General features: G+C 38.9%; 1 protein-coding gene across 1 annotated transcript in view; it reads left to right on the top strand.

Annotated features, from left to right (window-relative positions):
- HEPHL1 (hephaestin like 1) overlaps nucleotides 1-24,822 on the top strand; it is a 108,916-nt gene that overhangs the window by 13,834 nt on the left and 70,260 nt on the right. Inside the window, exons 2-4 of the mRNA XM_082409877.1 lie at nucleotides 13,554-13,798; nucleotides 22,485-22,697; nucleotides 23,324-23,503. Coding sequence (XP_082266003.1) covers nucleotides 13,554-13,798; nucleotides 22,485-22,697; nucleotides 23,324-23,503 — 638 coding nt within the window. The remainder of the gene's footprint in view (nucleotides 1-13,553; nucleotides 13,799-22,484; nucleotides 22,698-23,323; nucleotides 23,504-24,822) is intronic.

Here is a 24,822-nt window from a genome sequence, read left to right as displayed (position 1 = left end):
TCAGACAACACCACTTGTCCTTATTGTGACTATATGATCTCACATGTTTGCTCTGACCACACCCTCTGCTGATGTTACTTTGCAACTCATCTTCATCCTGCATCCCCCCAACACACACTCAGACATTTGGGCTCTATACAGCTAGTTGTCCCTTAATATTGAAAACTCGGTGTTGCTATTTATTCACCAATGCATATGTTTTGTCTTCCCAACCAGATGGGAAATCTCTTGAATACAGGGACTGAGAATTATACATCTTGACTCCAGTTTCTAATTTAATGTCCCATATACAGTAGAGGTTCAACAACTGCTCAATGGTTGAATGGAAGGGAAAAAAAATCCCACTAAAAGATCCAGGTTGTGGGGGACGGAGGTGCTGGTGAGCTGCACAGCCCCAGTGAGCTGCAAATGCCTCGGAATCTAAACTGGCAGCCCACCTCTGCACTGGTTAGAGGATTTCCACAGGCAGATTCGTTCTGACAGTGGTTGATCTCTCCTGCCTTTGGAAGGTGTCTCCCTTCACGGTATTGCCCCTGGCCTTGGCAATGTAAACGTTTTGTCTTTAAAACAGTAGCTAATGGGACACTTCCCAACCTCGCTGGATTCCTTCACAGCAGGAAACAGATACCTCCTCAGCTTGAGTCAAAATGTTGGAATGTAGGTTGAGGATGAATCTGAGGCGTGGTGATTACTCAGTCACTCAGAGTGGGGTCACCCTGCAGCTACACTATAAATACAATATACAACCCAACAACTTGGGCATTCTAATGAGTGCACTCAAGCTAAACCGGAGGCTGCTACCTGTGGATGGCTCCTTGAAGTCACCCACTTGCTTTGTTCTTTGGGCAAGATTTGCGTCTTCTAAGACTCATAAGAGCTGGAGCTTCTGTCCTATTGTTACATATGTATTATGTATTGCTAGGGGTGGTTTGCTGCATAGACACTGAAAAGACTTTCTCTTACTTCCACCCCTCCCCTACCTTTTCTTTTTTTTTTTTTCACACCACCACTCCCACCCCCCACCACTTTTCCCCCGCTAGTGTCCATATGTTTGTTCTCTACATCTGGGTCTCAATTTCTGTCCTGCAAACCGGTTCATCTGCACCATTTTTCTAGGTTCCACATATATGTGTTAATATACGTTATTTGTTTTTCTGTTTCTGACTTACTTCACTCTGTATGACAGTCTCTAGATCCATCCACGTCTCTACAAATGACCCAGTTTTGTTCCTTTTTATGGCTGAGTAATATTCCATTGTATATATGTACCACATCTTCTTTATCCATTCATCTGTCGATGGGCATTTAGGTTGCTTCAATGACCTGGCTATTGTAAATAGTGCTGCAATGAACATTGGGGTGCATGTGTCTTTTTGAATTACGGTTTTTTTCTGAGTATATGCCCAGTAGTGGGATTGCTGGGTCAGATGGTAATTCTATTTTTGAGTTTTTTAAGGAACCTCCATATTGTTCTCCATAGTGGCTGTATCAATTCACATTCCCACCAACAGTGCAAGAGGGTTCCCTTTTATCCACACCCTCTCCAGCATTTGCTGTTTGTAGGTTTTCTGATGATGCCCATCCTAACTGGTGTGAGGTGATACCTCATTGTAGTTTTGATTTGCATTTCTCTAATGATTAGTGATGTTGAGCAGCTTTTCAGGTGCTTCTTGGCCATCTGTATGTTTTCTTTGGAGAAATGTCTATTTAGGTCTTCTGCCCATTTTTGGATTGGGTTGTTCGTTTCTTTAATATTGAGCTGCATGAGCTGTTTATATATTTTGGAGATTAATCCTTTGTCCGTTGATTTGTTTGCAAATATTTTCTCCCATTTTGAGGGTTGTCTTTTCGTCTTGTTTATGGTTTCCTTTGCTATGCAAAAGCTTTGAAGTTTCATTAGGTCCCATTTGTTTATTTTTGTTTTTATTTCCATTACTCTAGGAGGTGGATCAAAAAAGATCTTGCTGTGATTTATGTCAAAGAGTGTTCTTCCTATGGTTTCCTATAAGAGTTTTATAGTGTCTGGTCTTACATTTAGGTTTCTAATCCATTTTGAGTTTATTATTGTGTATGGTGTTAGGGAGTGTTCTAATTTCATTCTTTTACATGTAGCTGTCAGGTTTTCCCAGCACCACTTATTGAAGAGACTGTCTTTTCTCCATTGTATATCCTTGCCTCCTTTGTCATAGATTAATTGACCATAGGTGCGTGGGTTTATCTCTGGGCTTTCTATCTTGTTCCATTGATCTATGTTTCTGTTTTTGTGCCAGTACCATATTGTCTTGATTAATGTAGCTTTGTAGTATAGTCTGAAGTCAGGGAGTCTGATTCCTCCAGCTCCGAATTTTTCCCTCAAGACTGCTCTTGCTATTCGGGGTCTTTTGTGTCTCCATACAAATTTTAAGATTTTTTGTTCTAGTTCCGTAGAAAATGCCATTGGTAATTTGATAGGGATTGCATTGAATCTGTAGACTGCTTTGGGTAGTATAGTCATTTTCACAATATTGATTCTTCCAATTGAAGAACATGGTATATCACTCCATCTGTTGGTATCATCTTTAATTTCTTTCATCAGTTTTCTATAGTTTTCTGCATACAGGTCTTTTGTCTTCCTAGGTAGGTTTATTCCTAGGTATTTTATTCTTTTTGTTGCAATGGTAAATGGGAATGTTTCCTTAATTTCTCTTTCAGATTTTTCATCATTAGTGTATAGGAATGCAAGAGATTTCTGTGCATTAATTTTGTATCCTGCAACTTTACCAAATTCATTGATTAGCTCTAGTAGTTTTCTGGTAGCATCTTTAGGATTCTCTATGTATAGTATCATGTCATCTGAAAACAGTGACAGTTTTACTTCTTCTTTTCCAATTTGTATTCCTTTTATTTCTTTTTCTTCTCTGATTGTCGTGGCTTAGACTTCCACAACTATGTTGAATAATAGTGGTGAGAGTGGACATCCTTGTCTTGTTCCTGATCTTAGAGGAAATGCTTTCAGTTTTTCACCATTGAGAATGATGTTGGCTGTGGGTTTGTTGTATATGGCCTTTATTATGTTGAGGTAGGTTCCCTCTATGCTCACTTTCTGGAGAGTTTTTATCATAAATGGGTGTTGAATTTTGTCAAATGCTTTTTCTGCATCTATTGAGATGGTCATATGGTTTTCATCCTTCAGTTTGTTAATATGGTGTATCACATTGATTGATTTGCATATATTGATGAATCCTTGCACCCCTGGGATAAATCCCACTTGGTCATGGTGTATGATCCTTTTAATGTGTTGTTGGATTCTGTTTGCTAGTATTTTGTTGAGGATTTTTGCATCTATATTCATCAGTGATATTGGCCTGTAGTTTTCTTTCTTTGTGACATCTTTGTCTGGTTTTGGTATCAGGGTGATGGTGGCCTCATAGAATAAGTTTGGGAGTGTTCCTTCCTCTGCAAGTTTCTAGAAGAATTTGAGAAGGATGGGTGTTAGCTCTTCTCTAAATGTTTGATAGAATTCACCTGTGAAGCAATCTGGTCCTGGACTTTTAATTGTTGGAAGATTTTTAATCACAGTTTCAATTTCATTACTTGTGATTGGTCTGTTCATATTTTCTATTTCTTCCTGGTTCAGTCTTGGGCAGTTATACCTTTCTAAGAATTTGTCCGTTTCTTCCAGGTTGTCCATTTTATTGGCATAGAGTTGCCTGTAGTAGTCTCTTAGGATGCTTTGAATTTCTGCAGTGTCTGTGGTAACTTCTCCTTTTTCATTTCTAATTTTATTGATTTGAATCCTCTCCCTCTTTTTCTTGATGAGTCTGGCTAATGGTTTATCAATTTGGTTTGTCTTCTCAAAGAACCAGCTTTTAGTTTTATTGATCTTTACTATTGTTTTCTTTGTTTCTATTTCATTTATTTCTGCTCTGATCGTTATGATTTCTTTCCTTCTGCTAACTTTGGGTTTTGTTTGTTGTTCTTTCTCTAGTTCCTTTAGGTGTAAGGTTAGACTGTTTATTTGAGATTTTTCTTGTTTCTTGAGGTAGGCTTGTATGGCTATAAACTTCCCTCTTAGAACTGCTTTTGCTGCATCCCCTAGGTTTGGGATCATTGTATTTTCATTGTCAGTTGTCTCTAGGTATTTTTTGATTTCCTCTTTGATTTCTTCAGTGATCTCTTAGTTATTTAGTAATGTATTGTTTAGCCTCCATGTGTTTGTGTTTTTTAGGGTTTTTTCCCTGTAATTGATTTCTAATCTCATAGCGTTGTGGTCAGAAAAGATGCTTGATATGATTTCAATTTTCTTAAATTTACTGAGGGTTGATTTGTGACCCAAGATGTGATGTATCCTGAAGAATATTCCATGCGCACTTGAGAAGAAAGTGTAATCTTCTGTTTTTGGATGGAATGTCCTATAAATATCAATTAAATCTATCAGGTCTATTGTGTCATTTAAATCTTGTGTTTCCTTATTAATTTTCAGTTTGGATGATCTGTCCATTGGTGTGAGTGAGGTGTTAAAGTCCCCCACTATTATTGTGTCACTGTCGATTTCCTCTTTTATAGCTGTTAGCAGTTGCCTTATGTATTGAGGTGCTCCTATGTTGGGTACATATATATTTATAATTGTTATATCTTCTTCTTGGGTTGATCCCTTGATCATTATGTAGTGTCCTTCCTTGTCTCTTGTAACATTCTTTATTTTAAAGTCTATTTTATCTGATATGATTATTTCTACTCCAGCTTTCCTTTGATTCCCATTTGCATGGACTATCTTTTTCCATCCCCTCACTTTCAGTCTGTATGTGTCCCTAGGTTTGAAGTGGGTCTCTTGTAGACAGCATATGTATGGGTTTTGTATTTGTATCCATTCAGCAAGCCTGTGTTTTTTGGTTGGAGCATTTAATCCATTCACGTTTAAGGTAATTATCGATATGTGTGTCCTATTACCATTTTCTTAATCGTTTTGGGTTTGTTTTTGTAGGTCCTTTTCTTCTCTTGTGTTTCCCACTTAGGGAATTTCCTTTAGCATTTGTTGTAGAGCTGCTTTAGTGGTGCTGAATTCTCTTAGCTTTTGCTTGTCTGTAAAGCTTTTGATTTCTCCATCGAATCTGAATGAGATCCTTGCTGGTTAGAGTAATCTTGGTTGTAGGTTTTTCCCTTTCATCACTTTAAGTTTATCATGCCACTCCCTTCTGGCTTGTAGAGTTTCTGCTGAGAAATCAGCTGTTAACCTTATGGGATTTCCCTTGTATGTTATTTGTCATTTTTCCCTTGCTGCTTTCAATAATTTTTCTTTGTCTTTAATTTTTGCCAATTTGATTACTATGTGTCTCACCGTATTTCTCCTTGGGTTATTCCTGTATGGTACTCTCTGTTCTTCCTGGACTTGGGTGGCTATTTCCTTTCCCATGTTAGGGAAATTTTCGACTATAATCTCTTCAAATATTTTCTCGGGTCCTTTCTCTCTCTCATCTCCTTCTGGGACCCCATAATGCGAATGTTGTTGTGTTTAATGTTGTCCCAGAGGTCTCTTAGGCTGTCTTCATTTCTTTTCATTCTTTTTTCTTTATTCTGTTCCACAACAGTGAATTCTACCATTCTGTCTTCCAGTTCAGTTATCCATTCTTCTGCCTCAGTTATTCTGCTATTGATTCTTTCTAGTGTATTTTTCATTTCAGTTATTGTATTGTTAATCTCTGTTTCTTTGTTCTTTAATTCCTCTAGGTCTTTTTCAAACATTTCTTGCATTGTCTCGATCTTTGCCTCCATTCTTTTTCCGAGGTCCTGGATCATCTTCACTATCATTATTCTGAATTATTTTTCTGGAAGGTTGCCTATCTCCACTTCATTTAGTTGTTAGTCTAGGGTTTTATCTTGTTCCTTCATCTGGTACACAGCCCTCTGCCTTTTCATCTTGCCTATCTTTCTATGAATGTGGTTTTTGTTCCACAGGCTGCAGGACTGTAGTTCTTCTTGCTTCTCTCCCCTACATTTTCCATTTTTAATAGTTTCTATGGATTTAAACAGTTCTTATGGTTTCAAATAGTTACTATGGTTTTTATGCTAAGTACTACAGAAATGTGATTTCCAAACTTGCATGCACGTTGGAATTGTATTAGTCAGAATAGGTCAGGTTGTGCTACCGAAACAAACAAGCCCCAAATCTCAGGAGCTTGATATCACAGAGGTGTATTTCTCATCCACTCTGGTTCACAGTGGACCAATGACTCCAGGACAGCTGTCATCCCCAAACAAACTAGCAGCCAGGCTGCTTGGATCTTGAGATCTTACTATCTTCATTGGAGGCTTCCCCTACAGCAGAGGAAGTGAGGAGTCTTGCAATGGCAGTTAAATGCCCTGGTCCAGAAGTGACACATATTACTTCCACTCATAGCCCATTTGCCAAAATCCCATAGCCCCACCTAACTGTGAAAGCTCTTTGCTCTCCCCTTTTCCTGGGAGGAAAGAAAAATCAGAATGGGCAAGCACTGGAATGCCCTGTTGTAGGAACTCTTTGGTGAGGAAAAATAAAGATATCACAGGTCCTGCCAGCAGAAAGTCTGATTCAATTGTCCTGAAATGGGACCTGACATTTTTGGCAAATGTCTCAGATAATTCTGATATTGTTGGTACATGAGTGGACATTTAGGAACAACTACGTTAGAAAACCTAAGTCTCTCTTGGAGTGACCATTGGCTGTTTAGGTGATAAGAATGACACACATCCATGAATGCACAAAAACAGGTCGATATATAACTCAGTGCTAAAATACACAGTATATGCAATGTGTTGTAGGAAGGCAGCAAACACTTCCCCTCCCTCCGATATGCTCGCCTGTTGTTAAGGTGGCTTTGCCAGACAACTCATGGTAAGGAACTCTTGCTCAGCACGCATTTCCATGTAGGTATATGTGTGTGCATGCATGGACACACATGCTGGGAACCTGCAGTAGAGAAGTGAGGAGGGTCAGATGTCCATCTTTCCCACAGAGCCTGTTGGAATGACAAGCTCCTATGAATAATATCATTATTGCTTTTTACCCTTCAGGCTGAACCTAGAGAGGACACCAGAGATTCTGAATCTAATCCTTGCTCTGTCATTGACTTACTGTGTGACCAGTGTAAAGCCAGGCAACACTGCCTACTCTGGGGCTAATTAGCCAGCCTGAGGATGACTCAGTTCTCCCTCTGCTCTTCTTCCTTCTTCTTCTGAACATTATGTTCAATTAGGGCTTGTATTCAGCTGCTAGTTAACAGAAAAACACTGTTTTCTTAAGCCCGAAAAACACTGGGTTAAGTCTATTTATTGACTTACAAAAAAGAAGTCCAGAGGTTGGCAACTTCAGGGTCCCAGGTTCTTTTGGCTTTCCACTTGACCATCCCTAGGGTGTGACCCTCTTCCTCATTCTCTCAAGATGGCTGCTAAAGCTCCAGTGGTCATGTCTTCATTTTGGCCATGGATAATGGGAAGAGCAAAGGACAGAAAGGGTCTCTACCAGCTGAGTCCAGAGAAGTACTAGGGAGTGATATATGCTTACATCTCATTGGCTAGAACTATGTCACATGACCATCCAAGCTGCAAGTGAGACTGGGAAACACAAGAGCCTCTATCATAAAGCCCCATTGTCAGGCATCCAGACTTTTTATCCCATTCCCTTGCACATGGAAATGTAGGCTTCTGCCTTGTAGAGCAGAAGAAGTGAACTCCTGCTCCTGGGCAGACGCAGATAGGCTCAGTGGATACACAGAGGCAGAAGACCTCGTGTGCACAGACCCAAGTGTCCCCAAGACCTTGGTCCTGATGCTTAGATAGTGGACTTGGATTTGTCAAACCAGAGGCTGAGCAGGTGCTGTGCTCCCTGGTCAGGATGCCAATCCCCTCTGTAGGGAAGGAGCTCTCACTCTCACAGCACACTTTGTGGTGGCAGCTGTGTTTTCAGAGGTAGAAGGCACACAAGAAAAAGAAGTTTGACCCCTCAGTAGCCAAACAGCCTGGACCCTCTTGTCTAAATAAAATGTGAGCTTGTTTTTATTATGAAAGTAAGTACAATGGTACAGAGTAAAACATTCCCACAGTACGGTAGAGGGTGAGTAATAGTAAACTTCTCGTCCCTTCTTGCTCCTGTCTGTGGCCTCAGTCCCATGTCCCCAAAGCTACACTTTATGGTTTCCCTGGCTGTATTTCCAAATGTTTTCTTTGCATGTATATGTACATTGTTAGAAACACACACACAAATGGGATCATACTTTACATGCTGTTCTGCAATTTGCTCTTACCATTTAGCATCTTGGTGATCATGTCATTTTGCTACCTGTAGAAACACCTAAATCTTTTGTATGGCTAAGTGGTATGACTGTGCCATAATTTATTTTCCCAGTCACCAGCTGAAGAAATTTGTCTTTTCAGACTTTTGCTACCAAGATCATTGTTATAATTCTCTGACCCTTTTGTCAGGATTCCTGTGTTCTTGGTTCCATTATCTGGATTGGAAGCTGGGCCTGGCATCTGGGTGAGAGAGCTTTGCTGCCTCTGGGAGGACTGGCCCTGTGATTCCTGGAGCACTGGCCTTTCTCTGGTCAGGCCCATCCCTGGCTTCTCTGTGGGGGCCTGAACAATGTCTTCCTCCTTTGTCCCAGGAACCTCCGCCCATACTGACTCCACACCAAGGGCTCTGTGGGGTCGGCACATGAGTGTGCCTCGGCAAGCTAGTAATCTGGTGTTCTGGGCAGATAAATAAATTGGGACTCCTTCAACTGATATCTGCAAAAACATTTGTTCAACGCTTATTTGGAGGAGAGGCTGCGTGCAGAGGAGAGGAGCACGTTGATCTCTGGCTCCATCATCCTGAAAAGTCTGCAGGGTGGGCAAAACTACCATTCATACTAGAGACTGCTGGGAACTTTGTTGCAGGAACTGCTTTGGAGCTTGTGTCTGAATCACTGGTGTACGATCATTTGATAATATCTTCAAGGAGATGAACACGAAGCCCTGAAAATACCTGTTATTTTGTTTTTTGATCTGTCATGCTTAATGAAGCTAACAGAAATCCATTGTTGATACAGAGACTATCAGACCTGGTATGGCTCCATCAACAAAGGAATTCTAGGGCATTCCCTGGCAGTCCAGTGGTTAGGACTCAGCATTTCCACTGCCATGGCCCAGGTTCAATCCCTGTTCAGGGAACTAAGATCCCGCAAGCCGAAGAGCGCACAGCCAAAAAAAAAAAAAAAAAGGAATTCTCTGCTGAGATAGGACCCAGAAAGAGGAAAGAGGAGGGGACGAAAGTTGGAAAAACATGATGTTGAAGTAAAGAGAGACAGTGAAACTTCCCAAGTTGGCCAAAGAAAGAACCAGATCAGACAGGGCAAGCAGATACCATATCTGGGCCACCAGGAAAGGGAGGCTCAGCTAAGTTGAGGTCAGGTCAGCTCAGGTCAGACACCAAGGAAGAAAATCCCCCAAATCAATCATGAAGGTAAACAGAGCCTTGGTCAACTATGTAGGCTTGGTATTCAGAGGTGGAAGCTCAGGAAGGAGTTTGATAAAGTGAGCAGAAGCATGTGGGCAAAATCAGATAGGTGGGTACAACGAAGAGAAGTCAGATATGGGGTTCTACCAAAATTGTCTTCCCAAAACAAAGATATGGTCAAATTTCCCTGCTCAAGAATCTTCAGGGGCTATTAATTGTAGATATAATATATACTAATGCCTTAATGCAGCATTCACAGTTCACTACAATTTCACTCCCATTGAGTACTGACCTCTAATTCCTCTCCCGCCCCCCTACCCCCTTGCTCAAGCCAACGCTTCCACTTGGAGAGCCCATCGTCTCTCTCTCTCTCCTAAATTCTCAGGGCATTTGTTCTCCTCTTATAATTCTTATTCGTCTCTCTTGTGCAGCCAATACTGTCTTTGTCCCTTGGGTCTTGTTCATATTTTTATCTAAGCAACACCTAGCCCTGCACCTCACATGCTTTAGGTCCTCAATCTGTACTTGTTGAAAGTCAGCAGAACAGTTTTCAAGCTCATCACAGGACTGAAATAGGGGAGATGCATGTGAGAACTCTGGGAGAGTTCTCAAAGGTGTGATGTGCACTGATGGGATAGACAGACACTATTGCAGGGGCAGGGAGGGTGTTCCTTTTGATCTTTATCCACAGTAGTCATGTAAGTTGTCAAGTGCTTGTCCTATCATGGGGAGACAGTCATACATGGGTATAAACTTTATATATTCTGGTCCAGGAAATATGTCTACCTCAGGAGGACCACTGCTCCTGGGTCTGTCTCTGGACAGAATGGGAATGTGGCTTGGATCCAGCTACAGACTGAACCCCAACTATCTAAGGCTTTATAGCTCTGTGTACTGATGTCTGAGGCTGGGACCTGGGACAGGACAAGGATACCTGAATCAGGGCATCTGCCTAGGGTTCTGACTCAGATGAGGGAGAGGAATCAAAGGGGGAAAGTGTGCCCTATACTGGGAGTGGTGAGGCAGGGGAAGAATTGGTGCAGGGCACTCTGGAGGAAGCTGGGAGTCTGGAGTTGCCTCACAACTGTTTGGGTTGCAATGTCATAGAGCAGATCTTCTTAGGTCTTTTACATCCAACTGGTCTAGCCCTCATAGAATTACTCTGACACTCTTTGTGGACCTGGAATGAACAGAACTGCAAGAATTGTTCATTCTGACCCATGGTGGGTTGCCTGATTACTCTGTTAAAAACACTGGATCACACCCTTTAGGAATGGCTGGGATAAATTTCTATTGGGAAGAATTTGAAAGAGAAAAAAAAAAAAAAAGGAAAAAGAATGGGAGTAGCACAGAAGAGTAGAAAGAGAAGTGCTGAATGACACCTGGTAGGTACCTAATATTTTTTTTTTAATGAATGATTGAATTATTATAAGTGATTAAAAGAGAATAGAAGGTGCAATAAATGGGAAAGAGAAAAATGAAGAGGAATATCATGATGGAAGCAAGTAGGAGTTGATTAGAGGGAAGAAGTAAATAGCAAAATTTAAGAGATTAGAGGAACGTACAAGTTTCTGGCAGATTTTCTCCTTGGATTAGCCATATGGTTGCCAGAAGCTCTAGACTCACATCCCCAGTTCCAAGTGCACAAAAAAGAGATCCTTCACAAGTCCCTAGTTTCCCTCAGATTGAAGCAATCAGCCACTCTATAGCTGTCCCTGAACTAATCACTGTGGTCCAGGGTGGCTTGGTTGGGGGAAGAATTACACCAATTGTCCAGGCCTGGATCACAAGCCCTCCCTCCACCGATGTATGAGGGGGCTTGGTGTGCTAATAGGTTAGGGTGAGTCACTTGCGCCATTGCTGGAGGTGGGTGTGGTGCCCCACCCAAAGCATATATAGAATGAGAATGGGAAATGTGTCCTCTTAGACCAAAGAATGTAGTGTGGGTGCAGAGTTGGCAAAATGTCTGCTCTATCAGCCCTTTCCATCTTCTTTGCTTGGGTAACTCTTCTTTGCTCTTTGAGACCATATTTAGGCATTAGTTCATCTAGGAAACCTCATCTGATCTGTCTTACACTCAAGATTACACGCCTGTGTTCTCATTATGTTACTGCACCGAACGTGGATCCACGTACCCAATGTGCAGCAAAGCCAATCTACTAATACCGGTTGTGGTGATGGATAGTACAGCATTTATTGCAAGGCACTCAATGTGGGGCCAAGCAAAGAGAACGGGCAGCTCATGCTCGAAAGACCCAAATTCCCCAGTGGTTTTCAGGGAAGGGTTTTTAAAGGTGAGGTCGAGGGGTGTGTGATCAGCTTGTGTACATCCTTCTGACTGGTTGGTGGTGAGGTAATGGTGGTGTTTCGGGAGTCGACATCATCAGCCTCCTGGTTCCAGCTGGTCTGGGGTTGACGTGCTGGTGGTCAGCATGTAGTTAACTTCTTCCTCCTGGTGGGGGTTTTAGTATCTGCAAAAGAACTCAAGGATATGGCTCAGGACATTTTCTATAGCACCCGGGGAGGAATTAAAAGTCCTTGACTTTGTTTCCTGGCTAAACTATTCTTTTGTCTTGTTTGACTGTTTTCCTTTGTTTCTGCATTTTCTCACTTCTCTGATTAACTTTGCTCTTTGGAACTTGGGGAAGGCCCAGGAGGCTAAAGCTTTTCTACAAACAAGAGGTGGGAGACACCGGGGGTCTGTCACTGGTAAGTCCCCATAGGGTCCTGCTTGGCTTCAATAACTCTTCCTTCTAGAATGAGAGCTCCTTCAAGTCTTTGCATTTTTTCTCTGTATCCCCAGGACTGAGTACAGGGCTTGAGATACTTACAGTTTGTTGAATGACTGAGAAGTAATGCATGCATGTGTGCAGGAGTGTGTGCCAGAGTGGGACTTGACTCTTGCCTCAGCTTCATTGGAATGGCTGCACCCAGGAGCTATTGCTCAAGCAGAAGCCAGTACTTCTGGGATTGGAGCACTAATCACATAGATTGAGAGCGGGGAAGGGGGTTCCACCTCCCAGGAGAAGATGGTATGACCACCTGCAAAATAGTGTCACCATTGTTGCTATTGTCTCAGGCTCCCAAACCCCGGGACTGAGTCTCCCTCTCACCCCAGGAGGGCATCTGGTCATATTAAGTCCTAGAATTCTGTTTTTTCATATCCATCCCTTTTTTCCCTATTGCATCACACCCTCCTAATCTCCTGACAACCTCCCTGGCCCCCATCTTTGCTATCTCCTTTGCCTGACTCCTCTAAAACTTTCACACCACTGCCATAAGGATCATTCCTAAATACTGATTATCATGTCACCCATTTTATGAAAAACCTCAGTGAGTCCTCAGTTCTTCCAAGATCAATTCTAAATTCTAAATTCTTCAACCTATGATAACCATATGATAAAGTTCATTACCAGTCTTTCCCCAGATTTTACACGCATCCACACTTCTCGCTACTCACCTTCCAGAACTCTGCCCCAGCCTATAACTTGCTTTCCCCCCATATCACCCATACTTCTTCCTCCTTGTTGCTCATGCTCTGTCCCTGCTTAGTGTCCTCAACTTTTCCATTTTGTTATCCAATCCTACTTCTCCTTAATTTCTGCATTTTGTATGAAGTTTTTCTGACCTCTTTGACCCACAGCAATCTTTTCCTTCTGTGAACAAATATATTCCTAGAAAAACTGAGCCAATATCCATTGCATCAACCACTCAATTGGCACTTACATAATCATATATTGCTCTGTGTAGTTACTTAATTTTTTCATTATTAGATCATAGACTCCTACTGAGAATGCGGTAAGTGCATAGTAAGTGTTTGCTAAATGAAAAGGGGCAAATGGACAGTGTGACTTTAGAATATTTTGGTTTTGTTTTAGTTTGGTTATGAATACTATTTGTTTCTGGCTTGTCACTTAACTCTTAGGCTCCATTTCCTCACTAATAAAGTGAGGATAATCTTACCAACTTTACAGAGGCTGAAGGGTTTTGGTGAACACCAAATGAGAAATCATGCTTACAAGTACTTTATGGACTATTAAGGTAAGCTATTAGGATTTCTCTTTTAATTTCAATTATAAAATATTTTCCTTCTTACTTTTAGACTCGCAACCTTATTTCTCGAAAGAGGACCCAAAAGGATAGGCGGTATTTACAAAAAGGCTGTTTACAGACACTACACAGATGAGACCTATTCCACGGAGATCCCCAAACCTCCCTGGCTTGGATTCTTGGGCCCCATCTTGAGAGCTGAAGTGGGTGATGTGATTGTCATCCATTTAAAGAACTTTGCTTCCCGACCCTACTCCTTGCATCCACATGGTGTTTTCTACAACAAAGATTCAGAAGGTAAATATCAATCCTATATTATTGGTGTCTTCTCTCTCCTTCTTAAGTAAGGCAACTGTCAGTTACAGTGAACGGGATTCTAAGAGCGCATTCTAAGATTACACATGTACTTTTGTCTTCTCCCTGCCTCCCCCTCACTCCATCTCCATCTGTCCCCACCTTTTCTTTCTCTTTTTCCTTTTTCTTACCCTATTTCCTTCCTCTCTTCTTTCTCACTTTTGTTTATGTTGCTACAGAACTGGGCGTTGGCGTCCCTTGACACATGCTCCACCACGGCCACAGAAGCACACTAACCTTCCTGTCAATCAGTCTTGACTGGGTCCCATGTTGGATAAGGAGCAGCGTGCACAACGGATTCCTGTGTCCTATCACCAGTAACAGCCTCAGCTATGGGGAGGGTGTCTCAGTGCACGTGGACCTCAACTTCCCTACTTAAGGCTACTGTCTTTGGTGCTTCCTTTCTAAAGCGTCCCTGTCTTCTTTTTTTAAAATTTTATTTATTTATTTATTTGTTTGTTTATTTATTTATTTAGGCTGCGCTGGGTCTATGTTGCTGCGCGTGGGCTTTCTCTAGTTGCCGCGAGCGGGGGCTACTCTTCATTGCGGTGCAAGGGCTTCTCATTGCGGTGGCTTCTCTTGTTGCGGAGCTCGGGCTCTAGGCACATGGGCTCAGTAGTTGTGGCTCGAGGGCTCTAGAGTGCAGGCTCAGTAGTTGTGGCACACAAGCTTAGTTGCTCCACGGCATGTTGGATCTTCCCGGACCAGGGCTCGAACCCGTGTCCCCTGCTTTGGCAGGCAGATTCTTAACCACTGCGCCAACAGGGAAGTCCCCCATCCCTGTCTTCTTGTTTGTACTTAAATAGCTTCAATAGCACAGTTTCCTGAGTACTCCCTAAAGTTAAATTTTTTTTTAAAGCAACATTCTTAGGCTTTTGAGATGGAAGTATTTCTCAGTCTTCAGAAGTATTTTTCACATCTTTCATTTCATTCTTGCTCGTGACCAGGTGGAATGTGTCAAATGATGCTGAACCTGCTACACTCCTGGCTCTGAGGAACATGCCAGGAACAGCACCATTAACTCTGATGCAGCTTACTTTATCACCAAGGACGAGCTTCTGGTTATTAACTATTGTCCTAAGGCAGCCAAACTTGCCTGGGAGTTTCCATAGACAGGTCTGTCTAAGCAGCCAGAGGAGACACCTCTGATGATGGACACAAGATTAGGAGTGCCCTTTGTTCTTGGTGCTTTTCCTCCATCTGAAGTGCAGCAAACCTCTCGGTCCCAGATTTGGTTAGTTCTGAGTAGGTGAAGGTGAGCACGTAAAATTCATTACCTTCACGATACTTCCACTGAGTGCCCACCAGGTGCCAGAGACTGACTGTGGGTCCTGGGAATACAAGATAAATGATTCGTAGGCTATAGTTGAAAATCAATAACTATGAGTATAAGGATTTATTTCAGGGCTCTCAATTCTGTTCCCCTGATCTATGTGCTTACCCTTGCACCAACACCACACTGTCCTGATTACTACGAATTTATAGTAAGTTTTGAAATTGGGTTGCATAAATCCTCCAACTTTGCTCTTCTCAAGACTTTTTAGCTACTCTAAGTCCTTTGCATTTCCATATAAATATCAGATGAACTTGTTAATTTTTACCAAAAAACCCCACAAAACATCAGCCGGGTTTTGATTAGGATTGCATTGAGTTTTATCAATCAGTTGGGGGGAAATTGTCATCTGCATTTAAAAGATGAATTGCCATCTTGACAATATTGAGTCTTTCAATCTGAACATGGAATTTAGACTTTTATTGTCTCTAAACAATGTCTTAGTTTTTAGTGTACAAGATTTGCATTTCTTTTGTTAAATTTATTCAGAAATATCTTATTCTTTCTGATACTGTTATAAATGGAATAATTTTCTTAATTTCATTTTTGATTGTTTGTTACTAGTGTGTAGAAATACAATTGAGTTTTATATGTTTATCTTGAATCCTACTATCTTGTTAAATTTGTTTATTAGTAGATGTTTAAAGGGTTCCTTGGAATTTTCTAAATACAGAATCATGTTACTATGAATATAACGTTTTATTTCTTCCTTACCAATGGGTAAAACTTAGTTTTTTCTTTGGCTTATTGCACTGGCTAGAACTTTCAGGACAATATTTAATAACAGTGGCAAGAGCAAACATTCTTCCCCTGTTCCCAGTCATAGGAAGAAAGCATGCAGTCTCCCATACATTAAGCATGATGTTAGATGTGGATTATTCTTAGAAGGAAGTTCCCATCTATTCCTAGTTTGAGAGTTTTTAATTTGATAAGTACTGGATTTTAAAAAATTTAATCTTTATTTTATATTGGGGTGTAGTTGATTTACAATGTTATGTTAGTTTCAGGTGTACAGCTAAGTGATTCAGTTATACATACACATATATCCATTCTTTTTCAGATTCTTTTCCTATATAGGTTATTACAGAATACTGAGTAAAGTTCCCTGTGCTATATAGTAGGTCCTTGTTGACTATCTATTTTATATATAGTAGTGTGTATGTGTTAATCCCAAACTCCTTATTTATCCCCCCTCCACATTTCCCCTTTGGTGACGATATGTTTGTTTTTGAAGTCTGTGAGTCTGTTTCTGTTTTGTAAATAAGTTTCAAATTTTCTACCATTTTCTTTAGATTCCACATATAAGTGATATCTTATGATATTTGTCTTTGTCTAACTTACTTCACTTAGTATGATAATCTCTAGGTCAATCCATGTTGCTGCAAATGGAATTATTTCATTCTTTTTTATGGTTGAGTAATATTCCATTGTATATATGTACAACATCTTCTTTATCCATTCCTGTGTCTATGGACATTTAGGTTGCTTCCATGTCCTGGCTATTGTAAACAGTGCTGCAATAAACATTGGAGTGCATGTATTTTTTCAAATATAGTTTGCTCCGGATATATGCCCAGGAGTGGGATTCCTGGATCATATCGTAGTTCTATATTTAGTTTTTAAAGAAAACTCCATACTCTTCTCCACAGTGGCTACACCAATTTACATTCCCATCAATAGTGTAGGATGGTCCCTTTTCTCCACACCCTCTCTAGCATTTATTGTTTGTAGACTTTTTGATCATGGCCATTCTGACTGGTGTGAGGTGATACCTCACTGTAGTTTCAATTTGCATTTCTCTAATAATTAGCAATGTTGAACATCTTTTCATGTGTTTTTTGGCCATCCATATGTCTTCTTTGGAGAAATGTCTATTTAGATCTTCTTCCCATTCTTTGATTGGATTGTTTGGGTTTTTGGATATTGAGCTGCATAAGCTGTTTGTATATTTTGGAGATTAATCCCTTGTCAGTCTCTTCATTTGCAAATACTTTCTCCCATTCTGTGGGTTGTTTTTTTCGTTTTGTGTATGGCTTCCTTTGCTGTGCAAAACCTTTTAAGTTTCATTAGGCCCCATTTGTCTGTTTTTGATTTTATTTCCATTACTCTAGGAGGTGGGTCAAAAAAGATGTTGCTGTGATTTATGTCATAGACTGTTTTGCCTATGTTTTCCTCTAAGAGTTTTAGAGTGTCTGGCCTTACATTTAGGTCTTTGATCCATTCTGAGTTTATTTTTGTGTATGGTGTTAGGAAGTGTTCTAACTTCATTCTTTTACATGTAACTGTCTAGTTTTCCCAGCACCACTTATTGAAGAGGCTATCTTTTCTCCATTGTTTATTCTTACCTCTTTTGTCAAAGATGACCATAGGTGCGTGGGTTTATCTCTGGGTTTTCTATCCTGTTCCATTGATCTATATTTCTGTTTTTGTGCCAGTACCATACTGTCTTGATTACTGTAGCTTTGTAGTATAGTCTGACGTCAGGGAGTCTGATTCCTCCAGCTCTGTTTTTCTTTCTCAAGATTGCTTTGGTTATTTGGGGTCTTTTGTAAAGACTTTTACATACAAATTGTAAAATTTTTTGTTCTAGTCCTGTGAAAAATGCCATTGGTAATTTGATGGAGACTGCATTGAATCTGTAGATTGCTTTGGGTAATATAGTCATTTTCACAGTTTTGATTCTTCCAATCCAAGAACATGGTATATCTTTCCATCTGTTTGTATCATCTTTGATTTCTTTCATCAGTGTCTTATAGTTTTCTGCATATAGGTCTTTTGCCTACTTAGGTAGGTTTATTCCTGGTATTTTATTCTTTTTGTTGCAATGGTAAATGGGAGTGTTTCCTTAATTTCTGTTTTAGATTTTTCATCATTAGTATATAGGAATGCAAGAGATTTCTGTGCATTAATTTTGTACCCTGCAACTTTACCAAATTCATTAATTAGCTCTAGTAGCTTTCTGGTAGCATTTTTAGGATTCTCTATGTATAGTATCATGTCATCTGCATCAGTGATAGGTTTACTTCTTCTTTTCTGATTTGGTTTCCTTTTATTTCCTTTTCTTCTCTGATTGCTGTGGCTAAAACTTCCAAAACTATGTTGAATAACAGTGGTGAGAGTGGATATCCTTGTCTTGTCCCTGATATTAGAGGAAATGCTTTCAGTTTTTCACCATTGAGAGTGATGTTGGCTGTGGGTTTGTCATATATGGCTTTTATTATGTTGAGGTAGGTTCCCTCTATGCCCACCCATTTATCATAAATGGGTGTTGAATTTTGTCAAAAGCTTTTTCTGCATCTATTGAGACCATCATATGGTTTTTATCCTTCAATTGGTTAATATGGTGTATCACATTGATTTGCGTATATTGAAGAATTCTTGCATTCCTGGGATAAACCCCACTTGATCATGGTGTATGATCCTTTTAATGTGCTGTTGGATTCTGTTTGCTAGTATTTTGTTGAGGATTTTTGCATCTATGTTCATCAATGATATTGGCCTGTAGTTTTCTTTTTTGTGACATCTTTGGTTTTGGTGTCAGGGTGATGGTGACCTCGTAGAATGAGTTTGGGAGTGTTCATCCCTCTCCTATATTTTGGAAGAGTCTGGAATGATAGGTGTTAACTCTTCTCTAAATGTTTGATAGAATTCGCCTGTGAAGCCATCTGGCCCTGGGCTTTTGTTTGTTGGAAGATTTTTAATCACAGTTTCAATCTCAGTGCTTGTGATTGGTCTGTTCATGTTTTCTATTTCTTCCTGGTTCAGTCTTGGAAGGCTGTACTTCTCTAAGAATTTGTCCATTTTTTCCAGGTTGTCCATTTTATCGGCATATAGTTGCTTGTAGTAGTCTCTCATGATCCTTTGTAATTCTGCAGTGTCAGTTGTTACTGCTCTTCTTTAATTTCTAATTCTGTTGATTTGAGTCTTTTCCTTTTTTTCTTGATGAGTCTGGCTAATGGTTTATGAATTTTGTTTATTTTCTCAAAGAACCAGCTTTTAGTTTTGTTGATCTTTGCTATTGTTGCTTTCATTTCTTTTTCCTTTTTTTCTGATCTGATTTTTATTTTCTTTCCTTCTGCTAACTTTGGGGATTTTTGTTCTTTCTCTACTTGCTTTAGGTGTAAGGTTAGGCTGTTTATTTGAGATTTTTCTTTTTTCTTGAGGTAGGATTGTATTGCTATAAACTACCCTCTTAGAACTGCTTTTGCTGCATCTCATAGGTTTTGGGTTGTCGTGTTTTCATTACATTTTTTTCTAAGTATTTTTAAATTTCCTCTTTGATTTCTTCAGTGATCTCTTGGTTGTCTAGTAGCATATTGTTTAGCCTCCATGTGTTTGTATTTTTTAGTTTTTTCCTGTAATTGATATCTAGTCTCATAGCATTGTGGTTGGAAAAGATGCTTGATGTGATTTTAATTTTCTTAAATTTACCGAGGCTTGATTTGTGACCCAAGATGTGCTCTATCCTGGAGAATGTTCCATGCGCACTTGAGCAGAATATTCTGTAGTTTTTGGATGGAAGTATCATTCCTTTTAAATTATTGAGATTTATTTTATGTGTAGCTTATTTTCTATCCTGAAGAATGTTCCGTGTGCCCTTGTAAATAAGTGTATTCTGCAGTCATTGGGTGGAATGTTCTATAGGTATCAGTTAGGTTGAGTTGTTTGACAGCATTGTTGAAGTCTTCTATATCCTTGCTGATTTTCTTCCTAGTTTTTCTACCAGTTATTTAGAGAAGGGTATTGAAATCTCTAACAATTACTGTTGAGTTGTGTATTTCTCCTTTCAGTTATGTCAGTTTTTGCTTTATGTGTTTTGAGACTCTTGTTAGGTATGAATACCTTTATAATTGTTTTATCTTCCTGATATATTGACTCTTTTATCATTATGAAATATCTATCTTTGTCTCTATATACATTTCTTGTCTTAAAATCTAGTTTGTCTGTTATTGAGAGCCACTTCAGCTCTCATATTGTTGCTATTTGCATTCTTTTGCTTTCAATCTATTTGTGTTTTTGAATCTAAAATATAGACTGCATATAGTTGGATGTTACTTCTTTGTCCAATTTGACAGTCTCTGCATATTGATTGGAGTGTTTAGACCATTCACATTTAATGTAATTATTGATTGGTTTGAGCTACACTTATTTTGCTAATTATTTTCTATATGCATTCTGTCTTTTTTATTCCCCTGTTCTTCCTTTACTGTCTTCTTTGGTGTAAAACAATATTTTAAAATCTACTATTTATATTTCTCTGTTGATTTTTCAACTATTTATTTTGAGTTCTTTTTTCTTTTCTTATTGGTTGGCCTATGGATAGTAATATGCATTTTAACATATCACAATATACTTCATATTTTTTACCTACTTAATTCTGGAAATATATAAAAGTTTTACTCCAACAGAGCATCATTCTCATCCAGCTCTTTTGTGCTATTACTGTTATATTGTCATTACATCTCTCCCTCTGTAAACCCAACAATGTGATGTTATACTTGGAACTGTATATTATCTTATGAATTTTAAAGAAGTTAGGATAAAAAAGGAAAAATATATTTATAGAATCTTTTATATTAACTCCCATTTTTCCTATTTTTGGTGCTTTTCACTTCTTTCTGTGGATTCACGTTCTCTGGTGTTATTTCCTTTTAGTCTGAAAGACTCTTTTAGTATTGCTTGTAAGACAGGTCTGCTAGCAACAAACTCACTTATTTTTGCTTATCTAGAGGATCTTTATTTTGCCTTATTTTTTTGAAGGCTAGTTTTGCTGGATGTAGTATTCTTGGTTGGTATTTTTCCTCTAGCACTTTTAGTATGTCATCCCACTGTCTTCTCATATCAAATATTTAAATGGGAAGTCAACTGTTAATCAGGTTGGGGCTCCCTAGTATGTGATCCTTTCTCTTTGCCTTGTTTTCTTCCCCAACAGCTTGACAACAATATATTTGTGTATGAATTCTTTGTATTTATTCTACTTGTGGTTTGTTGTGCTCCTTTGATGTGTAAGTTAATGTTTTTCATCAAATTTGGTAAAAATTTCTGCAATTATTTCTTCAAATATTTTTTTCTGCCCCCATTTCTTTCTCCTCTCCTTTGGAAGACTACATTACGCACATGTTAATATACTTGATTTAGTCCCATAGGTCTCTGAGTTTCTGTTTATTTTCTTCAATCTTTTTTTTTTAACCCTCTCTTTTTCAGATAGGATAATTCTGTCAATGTCTCTTCAAGTTCACTGATTCTTTTGCCATCTTGAATGTGTTGCCAAGCCCATCTAGTGAATATTTTATTTCATTTATTGTATGTTTCAATGTGAAAACTCCAACTTGGTTCTTTTTTTTAATGTATAAATTTTATCTCCTTATTGAGATTCTCTATTTGTTGAATAATTTGTCCTACTTTCCTTTAATTATTTAAACACAGTTTCTTTCAGTTGCTTGAATATATTTATAATAGCTGCTTTAAAGTCTTTATCTGCTGAATTCAACACCTAGAAGCACTTAGAGGTAGTTTCTATTGGCTGCTTTTTTTCCTTGAGTATGGATCACACTTTCTTAGTTCTTTGCATGTCCCATTTTGTTGTGGCTGTTGTTTTTCTTCTTGAAAACTGATAATTATTGAGAATATACTGTAGCAACTTTGGATTCTGGATTCTGATCCCTCCATCATCCAAGTTTGTTTATGTTACTTGCTTTTTTGTTTAGTAACTTGTCCGGGTTAAACCTGTGAAATCTGTATTCCTTATAGTGTGTTGGCCACTAAGGTTTCTGCTCTTTTTTTTCCTTGTTTTTATTTTTAAGCCTGGCTGCTGAGTGGTCACCTCTATACCTGCTTAGCTTTGAGGTCAGCAGATCTTTTTCATGAGACCCAAAATCTCTCAGGTCTCAAATTTAGGTGCTGAATGTGTAGTAAGTGCCCAAGAAGTGTTTGTTATTTCTTCTGCTGCTTCTCCTTTCCTTCTTCAGTTGATGTTAAGTGAAGTAGATTGAAGTCTTCCTGATTGGTACAGGAGGCCTGTCAGAAGGGATCTTCATAAATATTTCTTAAACATCTGGCTCTGTGCAGGACACTTCATATACACTGCCTCATGTAGTTCTTACATCTCTGTGGGGGTAGATATAAACATTCCAGCTTTACTGGTAGAAAACCAAGGCAGGGAGAATTTAAGTAACTAGCCTCAAGTCCCATAGCAAATAAATTTTAATTCATGTGTGTTTGATTTCAAAGCTCTAGCTCTTTCCACTATAGTGTGTGATCTCTGCATTTTAACTATGTTTTATATTTTCTTGGAAGGAGCCCTGTACCCAGATAGAACATCTGGAAGGAACAAGGATGATGACAATGTTCCTCCTGGCAAAAACTATACCTATGTCTGGCCAGTGAGAGAAGAATATGCTCCTGCCCCAGCAGATGCAAATTGCCTGACCTGGGTGTACCATTCGCACATTGATGCTCCTAAGGACATCTGCTCTGGGCTAATTGGCCCACTGCTGGTGTGCAAAGAGGGTAAGACGTCTCTTCCCCACCCTCTCTGTCCCTAGGAGCCTAATCCCAGGTGTGTTGAAAAGTGTACATAGTCTTCAGGTCTTGTCTTGCCTACCTCCCTTGCTTCACACAGAGTGTGCCTCTTCTTCCAAACTTTCTGTAAGATTAAAGAAATTTTTCTAACATGGAAGATCCATAACAGGGACAATAATTCAGGCTTCTGCCTAAAAAAATCATAGCCTTCTGAAACTTACATGCTTTAAAAAAATACACACTGACACCACACATAGGAAAGTGTAAAATGTAGGCAAATGACCAGGAATGCTTTTGCTTTATTATTTCACCCACATAATCTCTTTGCTATTTTATTCCTTATTAATTGATTTAGTGTATCTGTGCTCTGTCAATATAGTATATTTCCTTTAAGGACAGCCAGGTTTCCAAGTCTGTGGTTGTGAAGATTTCTGTTTTATGAGTTTTCTATGGTTTTATCATTTCCATCAAAGCCTTTCACTGATTTTATGTTGTGGGTTACTCTTGTACATGTAGGTCTTTCAAAATTATCTGATACCATTGGCAGGAAGAAAAGCTCATCTTGATTTTGTCCACTTTGAATTTTTTCTTACTCTTTTGAATGTGCCTGATAGGTATCCTGCATAAATATTCAGGGACAAGGACCGATGTGGATCAAGAGTTTGTTATAATGTTTGCTATTGTGGATGAGAATCAAAGCTGGTACCTTGAGGAAAATATCAGACATTTCTGCACTGACCCTGATTCAGTTGACAAAGAAGATGCTGTTTTCCAGAGGAGTAACAAAATGCACGGTGAGTGCCTCTCATGTTATCAAATACATACCGACTGCCTTTTGTGTATTTGGCGCTACATGGGATACAGAACACACAGAAATATTAAACCTAGTTTTCCAAGATTTATAACTTCGTAATGAGAATAATAAGAAAGTGATGAAACATAATACCTCTCAGAACCTAACACAAAGAAAGAGAGCAAGAGAAGAAGAAAGGAACAGAGAGGAACTACAAAAACTGACAGCAATTAACAAAATGGAAATAAGCACATACTTATCAATAATAACTTTAAATGTAAATGGACTAAATTCTCCATTCAAAAGACATAAAGGGGCTGAATGGATTAAAAAACAAAAACAAAAAAACCAAAACCCATCTATATACTAGATACAAGAGACACACTTTAGTTGTAAGGACACACATAGACTGACACTGAAGGGATGGAAAAAACTATTCCATGCAAATGGAAACCAAAAGAAAGTTGGAGTAGCTACACTTATATCAGACTTTAAATTGAGTTTAAAACAAAGACTATAATAAGAAGGGTGTTACATAATGGTCAATCCAACAAGAAGATATAACATTTAAAATATTTGTGCACCCAACACAGGAGCGCTTAAATATATAAAGCAAATATTAACAAACATAAAGGGAGAAATAGACTGCAATACAATAACAGTAAAGTACTTTAATACCCCACTTATATCAATGTAGGTATCCAGAAAGAAAATCAGTTAGGAAACTTTAGCCTTAAACAATATGTTAGATTAGATGGACTTAACAGATACTTATAGAACATTCCATCCAAAAACAACAGGATACACATTCTTCTCAAGTGCACATGGAACATTTTCCAAGATAGATATGTTAGGCCATAAAACAAGTCTTAATAAATTTAAGAGGATTGAAATTATATCAAGCATCTTTTCTGACCACAATGATATGAAACTAGAAATTAATTACATGAAGAAAACTGGAAAATTCACAAACATGTGGAGATTAAACAGCATGTTACTGAACAACCAACATATTGAAGAAGAAATCAAAAGAGAAATTTTTTTAAAACTTGAAACAAATGAAAATGGAAATGTAATATATCAAAATTTATGGGATGCAGCAAAAGCAGTTCTAAGAGGGAAGTTCATAGTGATAAATGCCTACCTCAAGAAACAAAAAAAGTTTCAAGTAAGCAACCTAACTTTACACCTCAAAGAACTAGAAAAAAACAAATTAAGCCCAAAGTTACTAGAAGGAAGGAAATAACAAAGATTAGAGCAGAAATAAGTGAAATAGATACTAAAAAGACAATAAAAAACATCAATAAAACTAAGATCTGG

This window comes from Balaenoptera physalus, assembly GCF_965194825.1.
Source record: "Balaenoptera physalus genome assembly, chromosome: 10".
Classification (NCBI taxonomy): Eukaryota; Metazoa; Chordata; class Mammalia; order Artiodactyla; family Balaenopteridae; genus Balaenoptera; species Balaenoptera physalus.
The sequence above is the reverse complement of the archived record's forward strand: the minus strand, read 5'-3'. Positions and strand labels throughout refer to the sequence as shown.